The sequence below is a fragment of the Pelecanus crispus genome, chromosome 7 (genome assembly GCF_030463565.1).
Source record: "Pelecanus crispus isolate bPelCri1 chromosome 7, bPelCri1.pri, whole genome shotgun sequence".
Lineage (NCBI taxonomy): Eukaryota > Metazoa > Chordata > Aves > Pelecaniformes > Pelecanidae > Pelecanus > Pelecanus crispus.
This window is the reverse complement of record NC_134649.1, coordinates 20,995,508-21,012,692: the sequence shown is the minus strand read 5'-3', so window position 1 is coordinate 21,012,692 and position 17,185 is coordinate 20,995,508. Positions and strand designations below refer to the sequence as shown.

At 40.4% G+C, this 17,185-nt stretch overlaps 1 protein-coding gene across 1 annotated transcript; it reads right to left on the bottom strand.

Moving 5' to 3' along the window:
* Positions 1 to 1,399: 1,399 nt before the first annotated feature.
* IDH3A (isocitrate dehydrogenase (NAD(+)) 3 catalytic subunit alpha) lies at positions 1,400 to 14,380 on the bottom strand. Its single transcript, XM_075713905.1, has 11 exons — positions 14,350 to 14,380; positions 11,921 to 11,983; positions 10,005 to 10,088; positions 8,528 to 8,642; positions 7,753 to 7,940; positions 7,373 to 7,506; positions 6,588 to 6,690; positions 6,446 to 6,510; positions 4,134 to 4,218; positions 3,495 to 3,647; positions 1,400 to 1,542 (listed from the first exon to the last, which is right to left on the bottom strand). The coding sequence occupies exons 1-11, from the start codon at positions 14,374 to 14,376 to the stop codon at positions 1,459 to 1,461; spliced, it is 1,101 nt and encodes a 366-aa protein (XP_075570020.1). The 5' UTR covers positions 14,377 to 14,380; the 3' UTR covers positions 1,400 to 1,458.
* Between the last annotated feature and the right edge of the window lie 2,805 nt (positions 14,381 to 17,185).

The following is a 17,185-nucleotide window of genomic DNA, read 5'->3' as shown; positions in this document are numbered from 1 at the left end:
AACATTGCCCTATTCACCAAAAGCAGAGTGCATGAGGAATAAAGCTCATTGTCCCTCCTCCAAAATGTTGTTAGACTGTACAAAAAAAGCTGGGCAGCTTACTTTATAGCATGACACTATAAGTTGTTATGAAAAATTGATTTTACTTCTGAAACAACCAGCCTAAACAGTCTTAACAGAAAGTAACTAAGTGGAGTAATAGCTATTAATAGAATTAAGCTTTAAGAAGCCTGGTTCTGGCAGCAGGTATAATCCTGTGCTATAGTCATGAGTTTTAAAATACACATTTTCTTGTAGGGTGTACTAATAGAAGCATACCTTAAGACATACAGATCAGAATGACTCATGTGACAACCTGTATGTGATGAAGAAGCAAAGGAGAAGAGTTGCTTTTGTGCCCATTAAGCTTAGTAAGCAGGGAAAAATAGTCTCAGATCCCCCTGAATAGGGATGAAATGTATTTCTGGAACACAGGCACCAGAGCCAAACCTTCTATCTGTCTTAACCTATTTAGGACTAGTCCCTTACATTCAGAGTTTCTAGAATAAAATTACTAGTCAATACAGTAAGACACACTGAACACACTATGCATAAAAGTACAACACAAAAAGCATTCTAGCAGAAGTCATGAAATATTTAGTATAAATTTGCAAAGTTAATACTTTCCCCTCGCAATATATGGCAGAAGTAATTTTGTATCATTTACTCTCATTAGAATTCTGTTGTAAAGTGTGTTTCAGAGAGGAAAATTTGTAAGAATTATTTTGGTATATAGATTTGAAAAATAATTTTACTTCAGTATTAATTCTCACCCCTTGCTGATTAATGGTTGTGTTTTTTTTTAAAATACACAAATAGATTAAATCTCTAGAATTTTGTATTTCTTTATTCTTGCCCTTGGAGGCCAAGGCTATATTTCATGAATCACCAGAGTATCTAAAGTGTTTTTTTCATTGCTTTTAACATGAAATTGCTATTTTAAGCAATTACTTTATACCCGTTTCTGTTTATGAAGGTCATCTTGTGCTACTGTTAGGCTGAAAACCTATCTTTTAAATTTCAGTAAGATCAATAAAGTAGGTTTTAGCCATTAAGGTGCTTTTACATTTCACTAATTCTGTTACTGGTTTATTTGCATAATTTTTCTCTGTGGAAAGCAAAAACCTCTAGTTGAAATGGAAAATGGTAGACACTTACAGTGGCAATAAAAGAATTCACTTACATAAAAATGTTCACCAGATAGAAAAAAATAAATAAGACAAAGCACTTAGAAAAGTCCACTGAAAGCAGGCACAAGCATCATTTGTAGCCATTTGGACTAAATTTATTAATGGAGAGGCCCTAACTAAAAAGTTTGCTCTCTTAAGAGACAAGCAAACCATATGTGTGTCAGGTTACATATAATGTACTTTGTGTGATGTGTCCTTTCGGAGTTATTACAAATAGTATGAGAAAAGTTTAGTCTGTGTCCTGTACTCTGCGGCAGATCTCCTCTGTGAATTCGGAACACTTGGCGCTACCTCCCAAGTCTTTTGTCAAGATCTGAAAGAAAGAAAAAATAGTATTACTAAAATGTTCTGTGGGGCTAGTCTTGTCTCTGAACAGGTCTATATGTTCTTCTTACATGTTGCGTATGGGTACTAAATAGGGGTGAGAAGGAATACATCAAGTTTGAGTTTTTCTGCATCCCATATAGCCTTCGTCAATAAGGACTATACAGACTGAAGCAGGTAGGGAAAACCTGAGTATGAACATCAAGCATTACGTTACCAGATTTCAACATGGTTTTATCTTAACTACAGGAAGAAAGTGTGTTTGGCCAAAGCTCTCCAAAGTCCCTTGGCCACATAATAGTGTAATTAATTATTAAGTATTTAAGTTTTCACTAAGAAGTTTGTCCTTTGGAAGTAAAATTCATATATGAAGGCTCAGTGCAAAGGCAACTAATTGACAGACATTCAGTAAGGTTTTGGGTTTGTTTCTTTGTTGTTTTTTTTTTAAAAGGAAACCCACACACAAAAAGCACACATAGCTCTTAACACTGCATGTTAACAGTTCTTTAAGTTTGCTTAGTTTAGTTAAGAGATGGAAAAATGCAGAGTTAAAAGAAACTTTTTCATCAAGTAGAACTCCTGTCTGGCAGCATGAAGGTAGTAAAATCAAATAGAAATTGGACAACGTTGTGTGTCCATCCTAGCTAGATTAAAGCAGTCTAAAATCATTAGTTTTCCCCTTACATGACACACATAGAAATCTTAATTAAATGGCTGCGGGAAAGGGAGGAAAGGGAGAAATAGCAAGCATGAGAGGCAATAAAGGTTACTATTTTAGGGTCTTGTAATTTTAACTGCATTATGCTTTTTTCAATTTAAAAAGATTCTCTCCATTGTGAGCATATAATTATAATTTTGTAAGTAACTAGTAAACAAGTAGCCATGTCACAAAACTTGCATTATGTTATCTTCCATAGAATTACTGACCTGCAGATGGAGGATTTCACTTCCAGAGCAGTAAATGGGAACTTTACAGGAGCACCTCTTTATTCACTTGTAAGTTTAGATTTTTTTTTTAACTGGCTCCTACACACAGTAAGATAGCTGCAAACAGACCACTTATGAAATGACAGCTTTTTGTTTAAGCATGCTTGTTACTTTTAATTACAAAGCAGCTTCTTATGCTCCTGCCCAAGATAATTGAACCAGCATGGCTAACTGCTAATCCTCTTTAACTGCAGTCTTCAGGATCTTTCCAGCTATGTTTTGAAAAGGTGGATGTCAAAGTAGATGAGTGAACAAGTAACATTAAGAACACAAATTCAAGTCAGGTTTCAGAGCATAAGCCCTGCCCCCCCCCACCCCCCAATATCCCATTTGAGTCTTGAATCTGGAGACAGTTATTGCCAAAGGGAAATCACATACAATCTTAAGGCAAAATATAAATACTGGATAAAAATTGTTCTTTTGTAGTCCAAAAGAGTGAAAGCAGTTAGGAGTCAAAAAGAAAAGAATTAACCTGAAAAAAATAGGTGCAGAAGTATTACAGTCAGGACTGAAATGCTATAAACAAAGGGGATGATTAAGCCTGTGGAAGGCAAATGAGTGTCCTTCACTTCAGGCTCCTGACTTAAATATATATGCCTTGTGTGCATTATAAACTTCACAGGTGAAATACCACTAGTTACTTAAATCTCTAATCCCCTTCATGAAAAACAGGCATCCAGTTCTAGCTTCTAGAGTTAACAAAGCTGTGGAAATGTAGAATGAGCATTATGGAGACACAAGGAATGCTACATCCTGTCCTTACTACTGAGCTGGACAGATTTAATACCACCAAAGATAATATAGCTACTATCAGAGAAGGATAGCGGCACTGCTCATGCGTCAGGCCAATGCAGCGGGTCATCCACGGTTCTGGTGTTAATGTTCTAAGTTAATTTTTACTGTGATAGAGTATGATTTTAATTCACTGCATTTATTTGCACACCCTCATATTACCTTTCCATCTTTAATTGTATCAAAGCAAGCTGTCTCAATTTTTGTGGCATGTTTGTGTAGTCCCATGTGACGCAACATCATTACAGCACTCAGAAGAAGGGCAGTTGGATTTGCCAAGTCTTTTCCTGCGATGTCTGGTGCCGTTCCATGAACCTAGAAATAAAAGTGAACCTATCTGTTACAATGCCAATATGCTGATTAAAATGTCCTAGGCAATTCAAATGTATGCAAGCAACCTGAAACATGCACAAGCATGTTAAAATAGACTTACTTCACTGTGATACTGTTACTGGAAAGGAGATAGGAAAAAACAGAACAATTCAGTTCAGAGGCATCAGAAGGGGGGAACTGGGTCACTTAGTATCTCCCAGTTGTGCCCCTCAAGTTCTATTTCACAGAGGGTATTTATCTTGTGAAAAAGAGGGGAAACAAATTGTCAGTAAAAGGACATGCAAAAAAATGTGTAATACATACTTTAACTACTCTCTCTGGGTAAAGTTTCAGCATCTTCACAGTGAAAAATAGTTTTGCGGAGAACATAGTTAAATGACAGCCACATTGTATGTCATGGAAAAGTTTTAGATTCTCAAGTTGAGACAAAGTAGCTATTACTACTATACCTTGCAGAAGAAGACTTACCGATTCAAAAATTGCAACTCCATTAGCACCAATATTTCCACTTGGTGTTACTCCAAGACCCCCAATCAGTCCAGCACACAAGTCACTGGGGAAAAAAAAAAAAAAAAGAAAACCCCACAAGTTTTTCCATATACAACTGACTCTCTGCAAGGTATTAAAATATTTTTGTTTCTCATTTTATTGCAACAATAACTTATTTTATATACCCACACCACTTGAGAATATTGGGAAAGAATAGATGCTGTTAGCCACTTGTACTCCATTAGAACATTTGAAAATTTGTAGAACTACTAGCAGGAGACAATTTAATAAAGGGAAATTAAAAGGAAATTCCCAATACTAGAATAAGGCTGATTAAGACACAGGCACAACAAAAGGTACTCAAAGCACAGAATACCTGTAGAAGTCTCAAAAACTAGCAGAAATTGTAATACACAGGTCACTGTAACTATCCAGAAGTCTTATTTCCTCTGAAGAGGCCACAGAACTACTTTTCATGTGTAAAGTCCTTCTAAAAAATGTGGAAGAATTTTGCTTAGGTAGATGAATTACTAGAAGTTTTAAAGTTTATTGCAGGTAGCTTAAGGAACATGTTCCAGGTGATACCAGACTAGCTTTCTCCCTCTCTTTACTAACAGCCTGTAAGTCACAAGTCTGACATTAGCAGATCATCAGACATAAGCAATGTGCATTTGGTAATAAGCAATGTGCAATGTGCATGGGGGAGGACAAGCCAGCTGTGCCTTATAGTCATCATACTGTGCCATATAGTCATCGTACTGTACCCTCAAAGCTGAACATACTGATAAACAAGTCTCTTAAAACTCTGATACTTTAGCATACTGTTTTATTGCCTACAATTTAGCTAATCAAGGACTAACAAGGAGAAAAGTTTGGATGACCTTGCAGAACAGTATTTTGAGTTTAAGCTAAAATAAACCAATTAGCTTTAGTTGTATAGAATCTGGGGGAAAAAATGGATACAGTCTACATTTGTCACTTTACATATTTAGTACTTCACAATAAGAGATTTCCTTCTGTATCTATTCAGGCCAAGAAACCTGTTTGGCATTATGTTCACACTTCAAAAAAGCACTGGAGGGGAGACTTTCCTAGTAACAAAAGTGCCCTTCTTCAAGAACAGACTCAAATTTATTGAAAATTTTTAGAACTATGAAATTCTTTATGGAACTATTTTAGAACTATGAAATTCTGCAGAATTTCTATGAGAACTTTAAAATTGGTGATATTGAACTAGGTGAAGTGAGTTGAAATAGTACTGATGATGGGACTCATCTGATTTGATCTCTTTTAGTTAACAGCCTAACAGCTGCTGTGAGGGCCCTATGGACTCTACCAATTCTTAAAGCAAGAAGCATTAGTTGGAGTCTTATTTTTCTTAGAGGTGACAGACAGCCTTATCAGAGAAAGAGTGCAATTTTAAAAGAAGCTCAACAAACATTTCTTCTTATATGTAAGTTACCTTTACATTTATTATCTGTACAAAACCAGGAGATGGATTCTAAGATGTAAATCATAGTTGAACTTCTAAACAAATTCTGATTCAGGCTATTTTCTCAATCTCTCCTTAGAGGTGCAAGGAGAAGCAATGTTATGTTATACGTGTAAAAGTTCATATTAAGACACTTATTTTTACACACAGTATTTAACTGAATTTACACTCTACCTAAACATTTTGCAGAATGAAAAATGTGTGCTGATGGATTTTGCGTTCAAGACATCAAGTACTTCTCGTATTAATGTTATTCAAATATGAAACTTAATTTGAAGATAAGGAAAAAATACAATACATAAAACAAGAGCTGCCAGGATATTAAGAGGCCACACATTTCATTCTTCAGTGACTATGCAGAATCATTTAACTGTATAGCTAGCTTGCTGTAAACTCATGGCCCCACAGTCATCTTACACAATCTATTTTAGTGCTTAAGCTTAGAAAGTTTTTCCCCACTATCTAAGTGTTCTTTATTACAATTTAAGCCATTCAATTCTTCACACGTTGGGAGAAATTTCTCTTCTGCCCCATCTGAACAATATTCATAGCCTCCAAAAGCAGACACTTTTTTTTAAGATAAGAAGTACATTCTCATCATATAGCCCCTCCCAACAATATATTAATACTTGAAGTGTAATAATACCATCCTTTCTTCCCATTTAGAGTCTGATTTATAAAGTTTTAAACTCTGGATGCATAAAATCATCACCCATCTGGCTAGCATATAACCTGAAAAACTGTCTGGAAAGTAACGCTATTTTACATGTTGGGTTAGTTTAAATTAAAATCACCATACCTGAGGATGTCACCATATAAGTTTGGCATAACAAGCACATCAAATTGTGATGGATCCTGAACCATCTAGAAAGAAAGGTATTTTCATTAAGGTTAAGAATTTAAACTAAAAATTACCACAATTAAAACATATAAATACTCACATTCAGACACACAGTATCCAGATACATTTCATTAAATTTAATATCTTTACAGTTTTCTGCTGCCTCCCTGCATTTTCTCAAGAAAAGCCCATCTGACATTCTCCTGCAATTAAATAAGCAAGAGAATACTGCAGTTATTCTAAATAAGCAATACTGAAGATAAAGAAAACTGCATGCAACAGAGGATTAAATAAAAATATTAGTGCAGAAACTTAATTTGTGACTAATTATCCCTTATGTTAAACATAAATAATATTTTAAATATATTACAGTCAGAGAAGTTATGCCTTTTAAATTTCCTCCAAAAATATTTTTGTATCAGTAGTTTAACAGGCATACACTACTTGTCAGAATGACTTATAGTCATTTACTAAAGGCTTACTGAGTTTGTAAAAGTGGTGTCACATAATATCACATGTGTTATGACTCAGTTCAGTACAAAGTGGCTTGGAAACTGTAAAAGACACTAGCCATTTTCATCCTCAGTTTTTAAATTCATTTTCCTAGTTTAAGACTATTTTTAAAGTAAGAGCTTTGCAAGGAAAGTCACAGGATTACTACAAACTTACTAATAAGAACATTAGTACATAATTATTACAGCCCTATGAATACTGGGTCAGTATTGCCCATTTTATTTAGGAGGCATTTACTTTACTTATTGCCCATTTTACTTACTCCCACTAGCATCAACAGAAGTTATACATTTGAGGAAGATTTAAAAAGTTATTTATAATTAAATGCATATTACTATTTGTTGTTCTTCTCAAAAAGAAGTGTCAACATACATAATATTTGCCTTGTGCACAGCAGTAACATGGCTCCTCTGATTATTTCTGGCATACTCAAAAGCAAATTCTGCAATACGCTTGCTAGCTGCTTCTGTGATCAGTTTGATGCTTTGCACAACACCTTCAACAATCTGAAAGACAGTAGTTGCATTGATAATAAAAGTGTAAGCTCATTTTTCAAGTTACTAGTATGAATGTTTGGAATAAAGTAGTAGAATTCTGAGTGAGGCAGTCTCAACAATGCATTTCACAATAAAATAACTTTTTTATGGGTAGCAAACTTAAAAAACACCACCCAACCATTTAGCACTAGGCCACTGAGATGGGCAAAGTTATCATTCATGAAACACAGAAAACCTGCCAGAAACGCAACATACCACATGCTCAATTCCACTGTATTCGCCTTCTGTGTTCTCTCGAATTGTGACAATGTTCACATCTGTATATGGGGTTTTGTACCCTTCAATTGAGACACAGGGACGTACGTTTGCATAAAGATCAAAGGTTTTTCGCAGAAGCAGATTCATTGATGGGTGTCCTGCAGCAATAGGGGTCTTTAAAGGCCCTGAAGAAGAAGAAAACAAACAAACAAACAAACAAAAAGACAAGAATGAATAAGAAGATAAACCTCTCCACGAATTTTAGAGGTGAATCTCTAGGTAAAGCGGTACTATTACAGAAGATCTCCAAATTCCTATGTAACCCTTATGCTGAAATGACATAGGAATTCTCTGTGCTATCAAGAGTCCTACACAGGGATATTAATAAGCTGTTTAAAGGCCAAATTGCAACCCTTACATGGAATAGGAGTTCTTACAAAAGGTTTTCACTGAAAACAACGTAAAAAGATACTATTCATTAGGAATATAGTTATCACATACTATTGTATATCAACTTGCATTAGAAATGCATTCTGCATAGAGTCCAAAGGTTGCGGTGTTATAATACCTGCCTTTAAAATACTTCCTAGAAGATCTATGAAAGTTATGGCTTTGAAATGAAGGACTGTTTTAAGATCACAAAAGACTACCTGACAGGCTGTCCACTATAATTAGCCATTTTATTGTGCTACAGATGAAGGACTTCGGCTTTAAATCAGACTCACAATAAAAACAACAGTATTTAATATCTTTGCATTAACCCCTAAAGTACCTTTTAATCCCATTTTGTTTTTATCCATGGATTCTTTGGCATCTGGAGGTATCATCCACTTCCCTCCTGGTCCTTGGATAGCTGTAACATTCCTCTCTTCCCACTGAATAGGAGCCTAAACACATTTACTCTATGTTAACTTAAATATCATGACTTGCTTTAAGCTTTAACTCCCCTTTCACAAAAAGGTGCATAACGGGTTTTGGCCAGGCCTTCCTAAAAAATTTTTCTCCGGTGAGAATAAGCATGAGAAGTTTGAACTCAAAAAAACCCAAATTTTTTAAAAATGTAATTAAGTAAGTGAAAATAAAATAGTACAAGCAACATATCATCATAAACTTCAATACCACAAGATGCCTCCCTAGGCATCATATACACAGAAATCATTAGAATTGCAATATACACGATACTTCTTTCAAGCTCTTGGTTGTGTTGAGTTCCTTGTCTACAAGAGACAAGACATTTGAAAACTGAATTCATTGAGAACTCATCATCCATACTGCCTGGAAGACAGTACATAACATAGATATATATCTGTTATCTAACTGAAAATCCACAAAAGTTCCACAATGCTTTCTGAATTTGCATTCACCACAGGAATCTTCTAAGTGGAGACAGGCTGCCACCCATTCATTTCATCAGGAAGGACCATAAAGGAAAAGACAGAAGGGCTTTCATAAGCAAGCAGAACCAATCTAAGCATAACATACTAGAGAATCCCCTTTAAAACAAACAAATCTGATTAAGTATTGCAAACACGCACTCACACACAAACTTAGGTTTTACTCCTCCTCACCTCCTGCTTGACTTCCCAGAAACAGCCAAAGTTATTATAAGGTTTTCATATATAATTAAAGAGAACTTCACTCTTTCCAAATCCAAGTAAGATAGTTGGAATAGAAAGGGAGAATGCCTTGGTGCTGTTCCTAATGTGGAACAACTTAACAGGCATCTTTCCCAAAGAGCTGTATTTCCTTTCAAGGAAACCGGACAAATTCTGGTGAAGTTCCTCAGACAGGTAGTAAACCAGTTCTTGTATATACTTAGTTTTCATATCACTTAAGTGAATGTGTTTGGCAGTGCAGCAGTTTGATTTCTAAGATAAGCCAGTCCTTTCACACACACTGGAAGTCACAAGGAATGAAAGAACATCCTCTATCAGTTGCTCAGGATTGCTACATCAACAAGATGATTTCACATGATATATTGAGTTCATATTTCCAAAAACTAAACACGGTATTTGTTCTCCACTCTCTACTCCTCTGCCAGCTAACAGTTTCAAACCCTGCCTTGATACTGCAATCCTATCTTTTCTTAGCTGAAGCTTCAGTCTCTTTCTATTGTCAAGAAGTTTTTATAGCTTAAATATGACTTGATCTTTTGGAAGTTGAAGAGAAAACATTTTTAATACATCTAGTTAATACTTGTTGGTTGTAGTTAAACTTACACCACTTACAGCAAGACAAATATGACTTACTTTGGCAGCATCAAAGATCTTCATGACAGCAGCAGAAATCTCAGGTCCTATGCCATCTCCTGGGATTAAAGTTACTGTTTGTACCTAGGTAAAGAAATACCAGTAGTACAACAAATGAATGCTTGTTTTCTATGTAGAGAACATTTTCATGTGTTGCAGGAACTAAGTAACTACTAGAAAAGAAAAGAAAGTTTCAGTTACCAAATATTCACTATGAAGAATAGCAATATTGGTCAGAAGTGAGAATGACTAGCTTGCTTTCAAAGGGAACATCCACACGTTTTCAGAGAATTGTTTAAAAATCCCTACTGTCTATTTCAAAACACAGAGGTTTAACCTGGAACACAGGTTCCTGCTCAGTACTCCTTGAAGTGAATGATCTCAGCATGCTTTCTTCTTGAAATTTGCAGGGGAGGTAATATTACCTAGTTATGGCTCTGTTACCCATATATCTCCAATATTATCAACATGCTGCATAATACTGACAGATGCTAGAAAAGATTAAATTGCTAGGAAAATGCTAGAAAATGCTAGAAAAGCTACATTCACCTTAAAAAAAAAAACACTCGTATATCTAAACTTCTCAAGTGACTTCCTAAAAATCTCAGACCTGTTTTTAACAGTACGAAGTTATTTTCCTCCCATAATATTCTGAGTAGTTTCTTTTATCATCATCAAACAGATGAAATAAATTGCACCGCCCAGGCTCACTGCATAGCAGGGGAAGAAAGTACTCTGCTTTGATAAAAAAACTTTTGATCACTATTCTAATCATACGTGCCCCAGCTCTTTTTGTTTTATTTAAAGATTTCCAACAGTTTTGTAAGGGCTCATTATTGCCTACAAAACAGGCAGCTCGGATGCAGCATTGTTAGCAAAACCCCAGTTAGAATCAACTCGCAAGATACGTTTCCATCCTTCTCCACACAAAATATTCAGAATTTCAATATATATTGACTGGTTTTTGAACTAATTTGAGCCAAAGAAATTCACTGTGCACAAAAAAGAAGCAGAGCCTCAGATAAAAGAGCACTGCTGTTGAGCAAACACATAACTGATGGAATGCCTCACGATTAGTTTTGTGCTCTTGCATTGTTGCTTCACAGCACAGCACGACTCCAGCTGAGTCACAGAACGTTTCACCTGAAACAGTAAAGTGGTATAAACAGAACTGGAGGTGCTTCACCTTCTAAATCTTTTTATACTGTATAAGATATGAGCAACCCTTCAGTTTCCTTTCTAGCTGTTCTACCTGCTGTTCCTCAAAACTTGTAATTAAAAGCCACAGTTCCTCTTTAAAATTAAGTCCTGCTGAAGAGTGCATGCAGTGGTGCTGAGCCCTGCTTCTGCCTGAGCAGTTTTCAAGGCCACCTTCACTGAAAAAAAAAGGCCATTGGGCACTTCAAACACATACACATAAAGAAGGTAAAACATCTACAAGGAAATACACAATCAGTGTCTAAAATACTTTAAAGAGGGCCTTGAAAAGGCAGAACTTTAGATGCAAGCTATTCTAAAAGCAGCAGTAAAGTAAATCTGGTGCTTAGAGGAAAGTCTGCAAAATAAAGAAAATGAGAAGCTTCTCAACAATCTTTCTACTTTGCCCAATATTTGCCCATTTCCAGATGAGTTTCAGAAGACTGGCTTATGTCCATATTTTGTAAAAAGTCTTCATGCCACTTCTATCTTTTGCTAGAGCCTTATTGTATTATCAATTATGCTTTAATATGCAATTGCCAAAGACAGTAATTAACCAATATAAATCCAGCATGGCATTAGGAGCATATATGTTTACTTATTCAGGCCTTATTTTTTTGAGAACGTAAAAATAACAACAGCAATCTTACAAAAGTAAATTTCTGAACCCCTTTCTTGAGAAACTTCTTAGAAGAAGAAAACGGTACTATCATACTCACAGCACTACCAAAACTTCTGGTCACCTGTTTTTGGTTTTTGAAAGCACCAAGCAATCGAGAAACCTGCAAGAATATAAAACAAAAATATGCTATTTTACTACATAAATGGAAGTTTAGAAAGTTAACAATATTGCAGCAAATCTGCATTTTAAAATCATATTGCTTTAAATTTCCTATCTCGAACTAGTATAAAAATCCAATTGAAAACAAGCGTAACTAACACTTTGCCAAGTTGCTCTCTAACATTCTGTGCACTAACACCTCACGTGGGTATTCTTAGCACAAGGTAAACCCAGGACAGCTGCGCTTTGCAGTGCGCCACACTCTCCTATCTTGCCTGGGGCTGAGGGGAAGTTACTGCACAATAACGTGAGCCCTTACAGAATACACATTTGAAATAAGGTTGCAGTAACTCTAACTAAATAGATGATATGCTAAGGATTAAGATTCATGGAAAGCAAAGTGAAAAATCAAAGACTTTCACTAACAGTTGGGTGGACAGTATCTTTACATATTTTAGGTAATGTTTCCAAAACTACTTTGCATTAGTGTCACTTCTTCCATTCAAACTGTGGTGAATTTTGTTCTTCCACCTTTCACATCTGTAGGTTTTGTACTGTTGCCTCTGCATGCCTGCCAGTTTTTAAAAAGCATAATTGAAATGCACGTTAAAGACAAAATTCACCATAACAATGAGTCTACACAGCATAGTCAAAGAATTACACTTTCTAACATCTGAATATTCCAAACTGGCATTAAGCTTCAAAACTAGGATGATATCTCAGCTTGAGCTCTTGCCTGAGCACCATGGACAAAATCCCCAATCGTGTCAGTAGCGGTAACTTAACTGCAGAAAAATCACAGCCTCCCAATCTTCTTCTCCCCTCTAGGATTTTTCATGCCTCTGTGACTTAAACAGTCAGAAGACTTCTAAGTGCAAACAGACTTACGCTACTTCAGTTCTGCCATACTCATGTATGCAGTCTGTCTGCAGCTATCAGGCTAGACAGGAACGTATTTGACAATTTGTATTCCTCTCCTGTCCAATTTGTATTTGTTATCTCCTGTGTTTACTGACACGTATGCTTAAATGTAGCTGTATAGCAAAAGGAAAAAACTACGTTGGCACTAACAGAAACAACCAGAAAAAATCTACTTCTCGCATATATTGTAATGAATGCTGTAGGAGAAGTAATTTAAACTAGAATTGATTTTTACTTGTAACGCAACATGAGATGTACAAGGTCATTGCAACAGGCAAGCAATGTTTACCATAGCAAGGCATATATTTGAGGCAATAGCCGAAGCAATAAATGAAAAGGTGAATTTGAGTACACAAGTGTAAGTGCCCTGATGGTACAGTTCCTGCATGTAGAGTCAGGATTCACATTCCAGAGTAGCCCTGGAAAGGGAACAGTCTGTCTTGCCAGAAATCACGGGCCTGGCACATTATACTTAAGTTCAACATCTCTAGCAGAGAATCGGGCTAAACAAAATGGATCTGTTCTGACCTTAAAGTCATGTGTCGTGACTTTTAACTCTTGACAGTTCTTCCGTATTTTAGCAGATATGTGAAGTGAGGCTTCCGCCATGACTTACCCTCCAACAGGCTATTATTAAAAGGTGCAAAACAAATTTCATTTACTCAAGGCAAAAAGCAGCAGCAGCATCTCCATGACAGCCCCAGGAATAACGGCTGCGTTTCAGAATAGTTCAGAGCCAGTAAATCCCAAGGGACAGGTAACGGGCCAGAAAGCAACGGGCCAAAACCCAGTAGCTGTATTTTTTCCCCAGGAAGACTCCGTCACGGCCGGTACCGCAGGCCCTTTTCAGGAGCGCCGTTTTTAACCCTTGCCGTTCGTAAGCCGCGCACGGTCAGGGGGAGCTCCCAGCGGCGCGCGGCTGCCGGCGCATCGCCGGGGCCGCCCGCTGCTGCCCGAGGGCCGATCCCCTCCGCGGCCTGGCTGCGGCGAGGCGCCGTGCCCGTGGGGCGACCTCTACGGCGCGACCTCCCCGCCAGGCCGCCGCGGGGCCGCCCCGAGAAGGATGGCGCGGCGCGGCGCGGCGCTACCCCCGCCCCGGCCGGGCCTCCCCCCGGGCGCCCGCGGGCCGCAGCGGCCGCGTGAGTAACGGCCCGCCGCCGAGCCTTCCCGCCGCCGACCCCGGGGGCCCGGCTCGGGGAGGGTGGGCGAGAGAGCCCGCCGCCGCGGCACCGCCACTCGGCCCCGACCGCTGCGGCCCTCCGCCCCGCGGGAGCGCTGCCAGGGCCTGGCGGCGCCGCGACCTTGCGGGCGGGCGGCGCCCCGCGGCGGCACCGCCTCAGGCGCCACCGAGCCGCCGCCGCCGCCGCCGCCAAGGTCACAGGCGCGCCCCGGGCGGCCGCCCGCCCCGCGGCGACGCCTGGAAGGGGCTTGTCCCCCCTCGCTTACCGTAGGCACCCACGCGGCTGCAGCCATGATGCTGCAGGCTCCGCGGCGAGCTGAGGCCCGAGAGCACCCGCGCCCGCCTCGAGACCGGAACCGGCGCGCGGAGAGCAGCACGCCCCGCCCCCGCGGCCGTAAGGCCCCGCCCCCGGGGGAACCGCCGCTGCGGCAGCGCTGAGGCGGCGGCGGTCCTGCCGTGCCCCCCCGCCGGTACCGCGGGCTGAGCCTCCTTCCTCATCCTGCCCCCGGTAGCGGGGATGCCGCCGTCCTTCCGCGGCCCGGCGGCGCTGCCCCGGCCCTGTGTGGCGGGAAACATTCCCCTCCTTTCCCCCCGGCGGCCCGCTGAGGGTGGTGCGCTCGCTGCCGCGCTGCGCTGAGGTACCGCGGGCAGCGCCCGGCAGCTGCGTGCCACCGGCCCCGCCAGGCCCCGCCCGCCTGCCCCGGGCGACCCGGCGGAGATGCTGCCGGAGAGCCGTTGCTCTTAGCGCGGCGGGAGGTGCTGGGGAGGACTCAGCCGGGTGCCGCCGGAGGACGGAGTCCGGCGGAGAGCCGCAGGGAGCCCCGGGTGTGGTGTCTGAGGAGGTACCGTCACGGCATCTGCGTAGCGACAAACGAAGCCGTTCTGCAAGCGGCCTCCGGTTTTGAAGCATTTGATGCTTTTATAAAATCTCAGCTTCTAGCATCGGGTCGTTTACAAGAAAAAAATAGTTGTGATGAACAAAGAAGAGTGTCGGGTATCTGTTGCAGCAGAGAAAAAAACCATGCACTTTAAAGCGTCGAAAAGCAAAGCTCTTGAAATAGGGGCAGTTTAAAATTTCCATTTGCCTTAATTTTCGAGGTACCTGTCTCATTATTTTTCAAAATGTTGATGATCCTGTGTATCAGTTCTAGGAGTCCGCTTAGGCTGTGGCTGCGGGAGGCCCCAAGCTGTGGAGCATCCCTTCCTGAGCAGCATACGGCAAGGGAGCCAATGCTGCGCTTACAATAATAAGTAAGATTTGAGACAGCTGTCTTAAAGTCCCACCTAAAGCAGTTAAGAAATGCTTATTATTCTCTATGCTTAAGCTTGGTAAGGTAGCTTGGGATGTTCTTGAGAGTAAAGCACCAAGCTAGACCTAAGGCAGTTTGAGCTCAGACCTCTGGGCATGACTGCTTCATCTGACTTTTAAAAGATTTTCCTACCTGTGAAATGGTGATAATACTTCCACCTTCTGTTTGATCTGCTTATGCAAGCAGTGATGCAGAGACTCTCTCTTATGATGATGATAAGCTCTGCTGTCTAAACAACAGTGTGGCCGTTCCTTGCAGTATTGTTCCGTCAATTTATGTCAACTCTTTTGCTGTCAATTAAAAAAATTAGCTATAGGAATAAATGAGACTCTCAGTTTTGATTTAAAATCAAGACCAAATTTCTAAACTCAGTGTTTGCAAACTGATATAAAATATGAGTCTAACATATCCTGAAAGTTAAAACTCAAAAGACAATTTGAAAGAAAACTAAAACTACCTTTGGCTCCTTACACTTTTTTGGCAACATAAAGATTTGGGTTCTGTGTATCTCAGTATAATTTGGTGCCAGTTTTTGGTGATGGAGTTATCAAAATATTTGTGGCCTTTTAATTTACTTACCTCTGTCCTGTATGTGCTTGAAAACTCATGACTAAGACTGTGTCTTCAGTTTGCTCTTGTCTTGAAAGTGTAAGTAGAAGTCCTCTGAACTGCACAGCATTAGTAGCCACTATTTTCTGGGGGTCACTTGCTCTCTTTTTTTTTTTTCCCCCCCCCCTATGACAGGGCACCAGAGGGTAGTCACAAACAGCCTGTTGTGTGTATGCTTTGTTTTATTTCTGATAATGCTTTGAATTGAGACTAGCCTCTCAGATGTTGTCTGTAATGGCAAATGTGCAGAATTCTCTTGATGCTAGCAGCTCATGGCTTGGATGGGTGTACTCTTCGCTGGGTAAAAAACTGGTTGGGTAGCTGAAGCCAGAGAGTAGTGGTGAATGGAGTTAAATCCAGTTGGCAACCAGTCACAAGCGGTGTTCCCCAGGGCTCTGTTTTGGGGCCAGTCTTGTTCAATATCTTTATCAATGATCTGGATGAGGGGATTGAGTGTGCCCTCAGTAAGTTTGCAGATGACACCAAGCTGGGTGGGAGTGTCGATCTGCTGGAGGGTAGGATGGCCCTGCGGAGGGATCTGGACAGGCTGGACCGATGGACCGAGGCCAACTGTGTGAGGTTCAACAAGGCCAAGTGCTGGGTCCTGCACTTGGGTCGCAACAACCCCATGCAATGCTACAGGCTTGGGGAAGAGTGGCTGGAAAGCTTCCTGGCCGAAAAGGCCCTGGGGGTGCTGGTTGACAGCTGGCTGAACATGAGCCAGCAGTGTGCCCAGGTGGCCAAGGCGGCCAACAGCATCCTGGCTTGTATCAGGAATAGTGTGGCCAGCAGGAGCAGGGAAGTGATTGTCCCCCTGTACTCAGCACTGGTGAGGCTGCACCTGGAATACCTTGTCCAGTTTTGGGCCCCTCAATACAAGAAGGACATTGAGGTGCTGGAGCGTGTCCAGAGAAGGGCAACGAAGCTGGTGAAGGGTCTGGAGCACAGGCCTTATGAGGAGCGGCTGAGGGAACTGGGGTTGTTTAGCCTGGAGAAGAGGAGGCTGAGGGGAGACCTTATTGCTCTCTACAACTACCTGAAAGGAGGTTGTAGTGAGGTGGGTGTTGGTCTCTTCTCCCAAGTAGCTAGCGATAGGACAAGAGGAAATGCCCTCAGGCTGCACCAGGGGAGGTTTAGATTGGATATTAGGAAAAATTTCTTCACGGAAAGGGTAGTCAAGCAT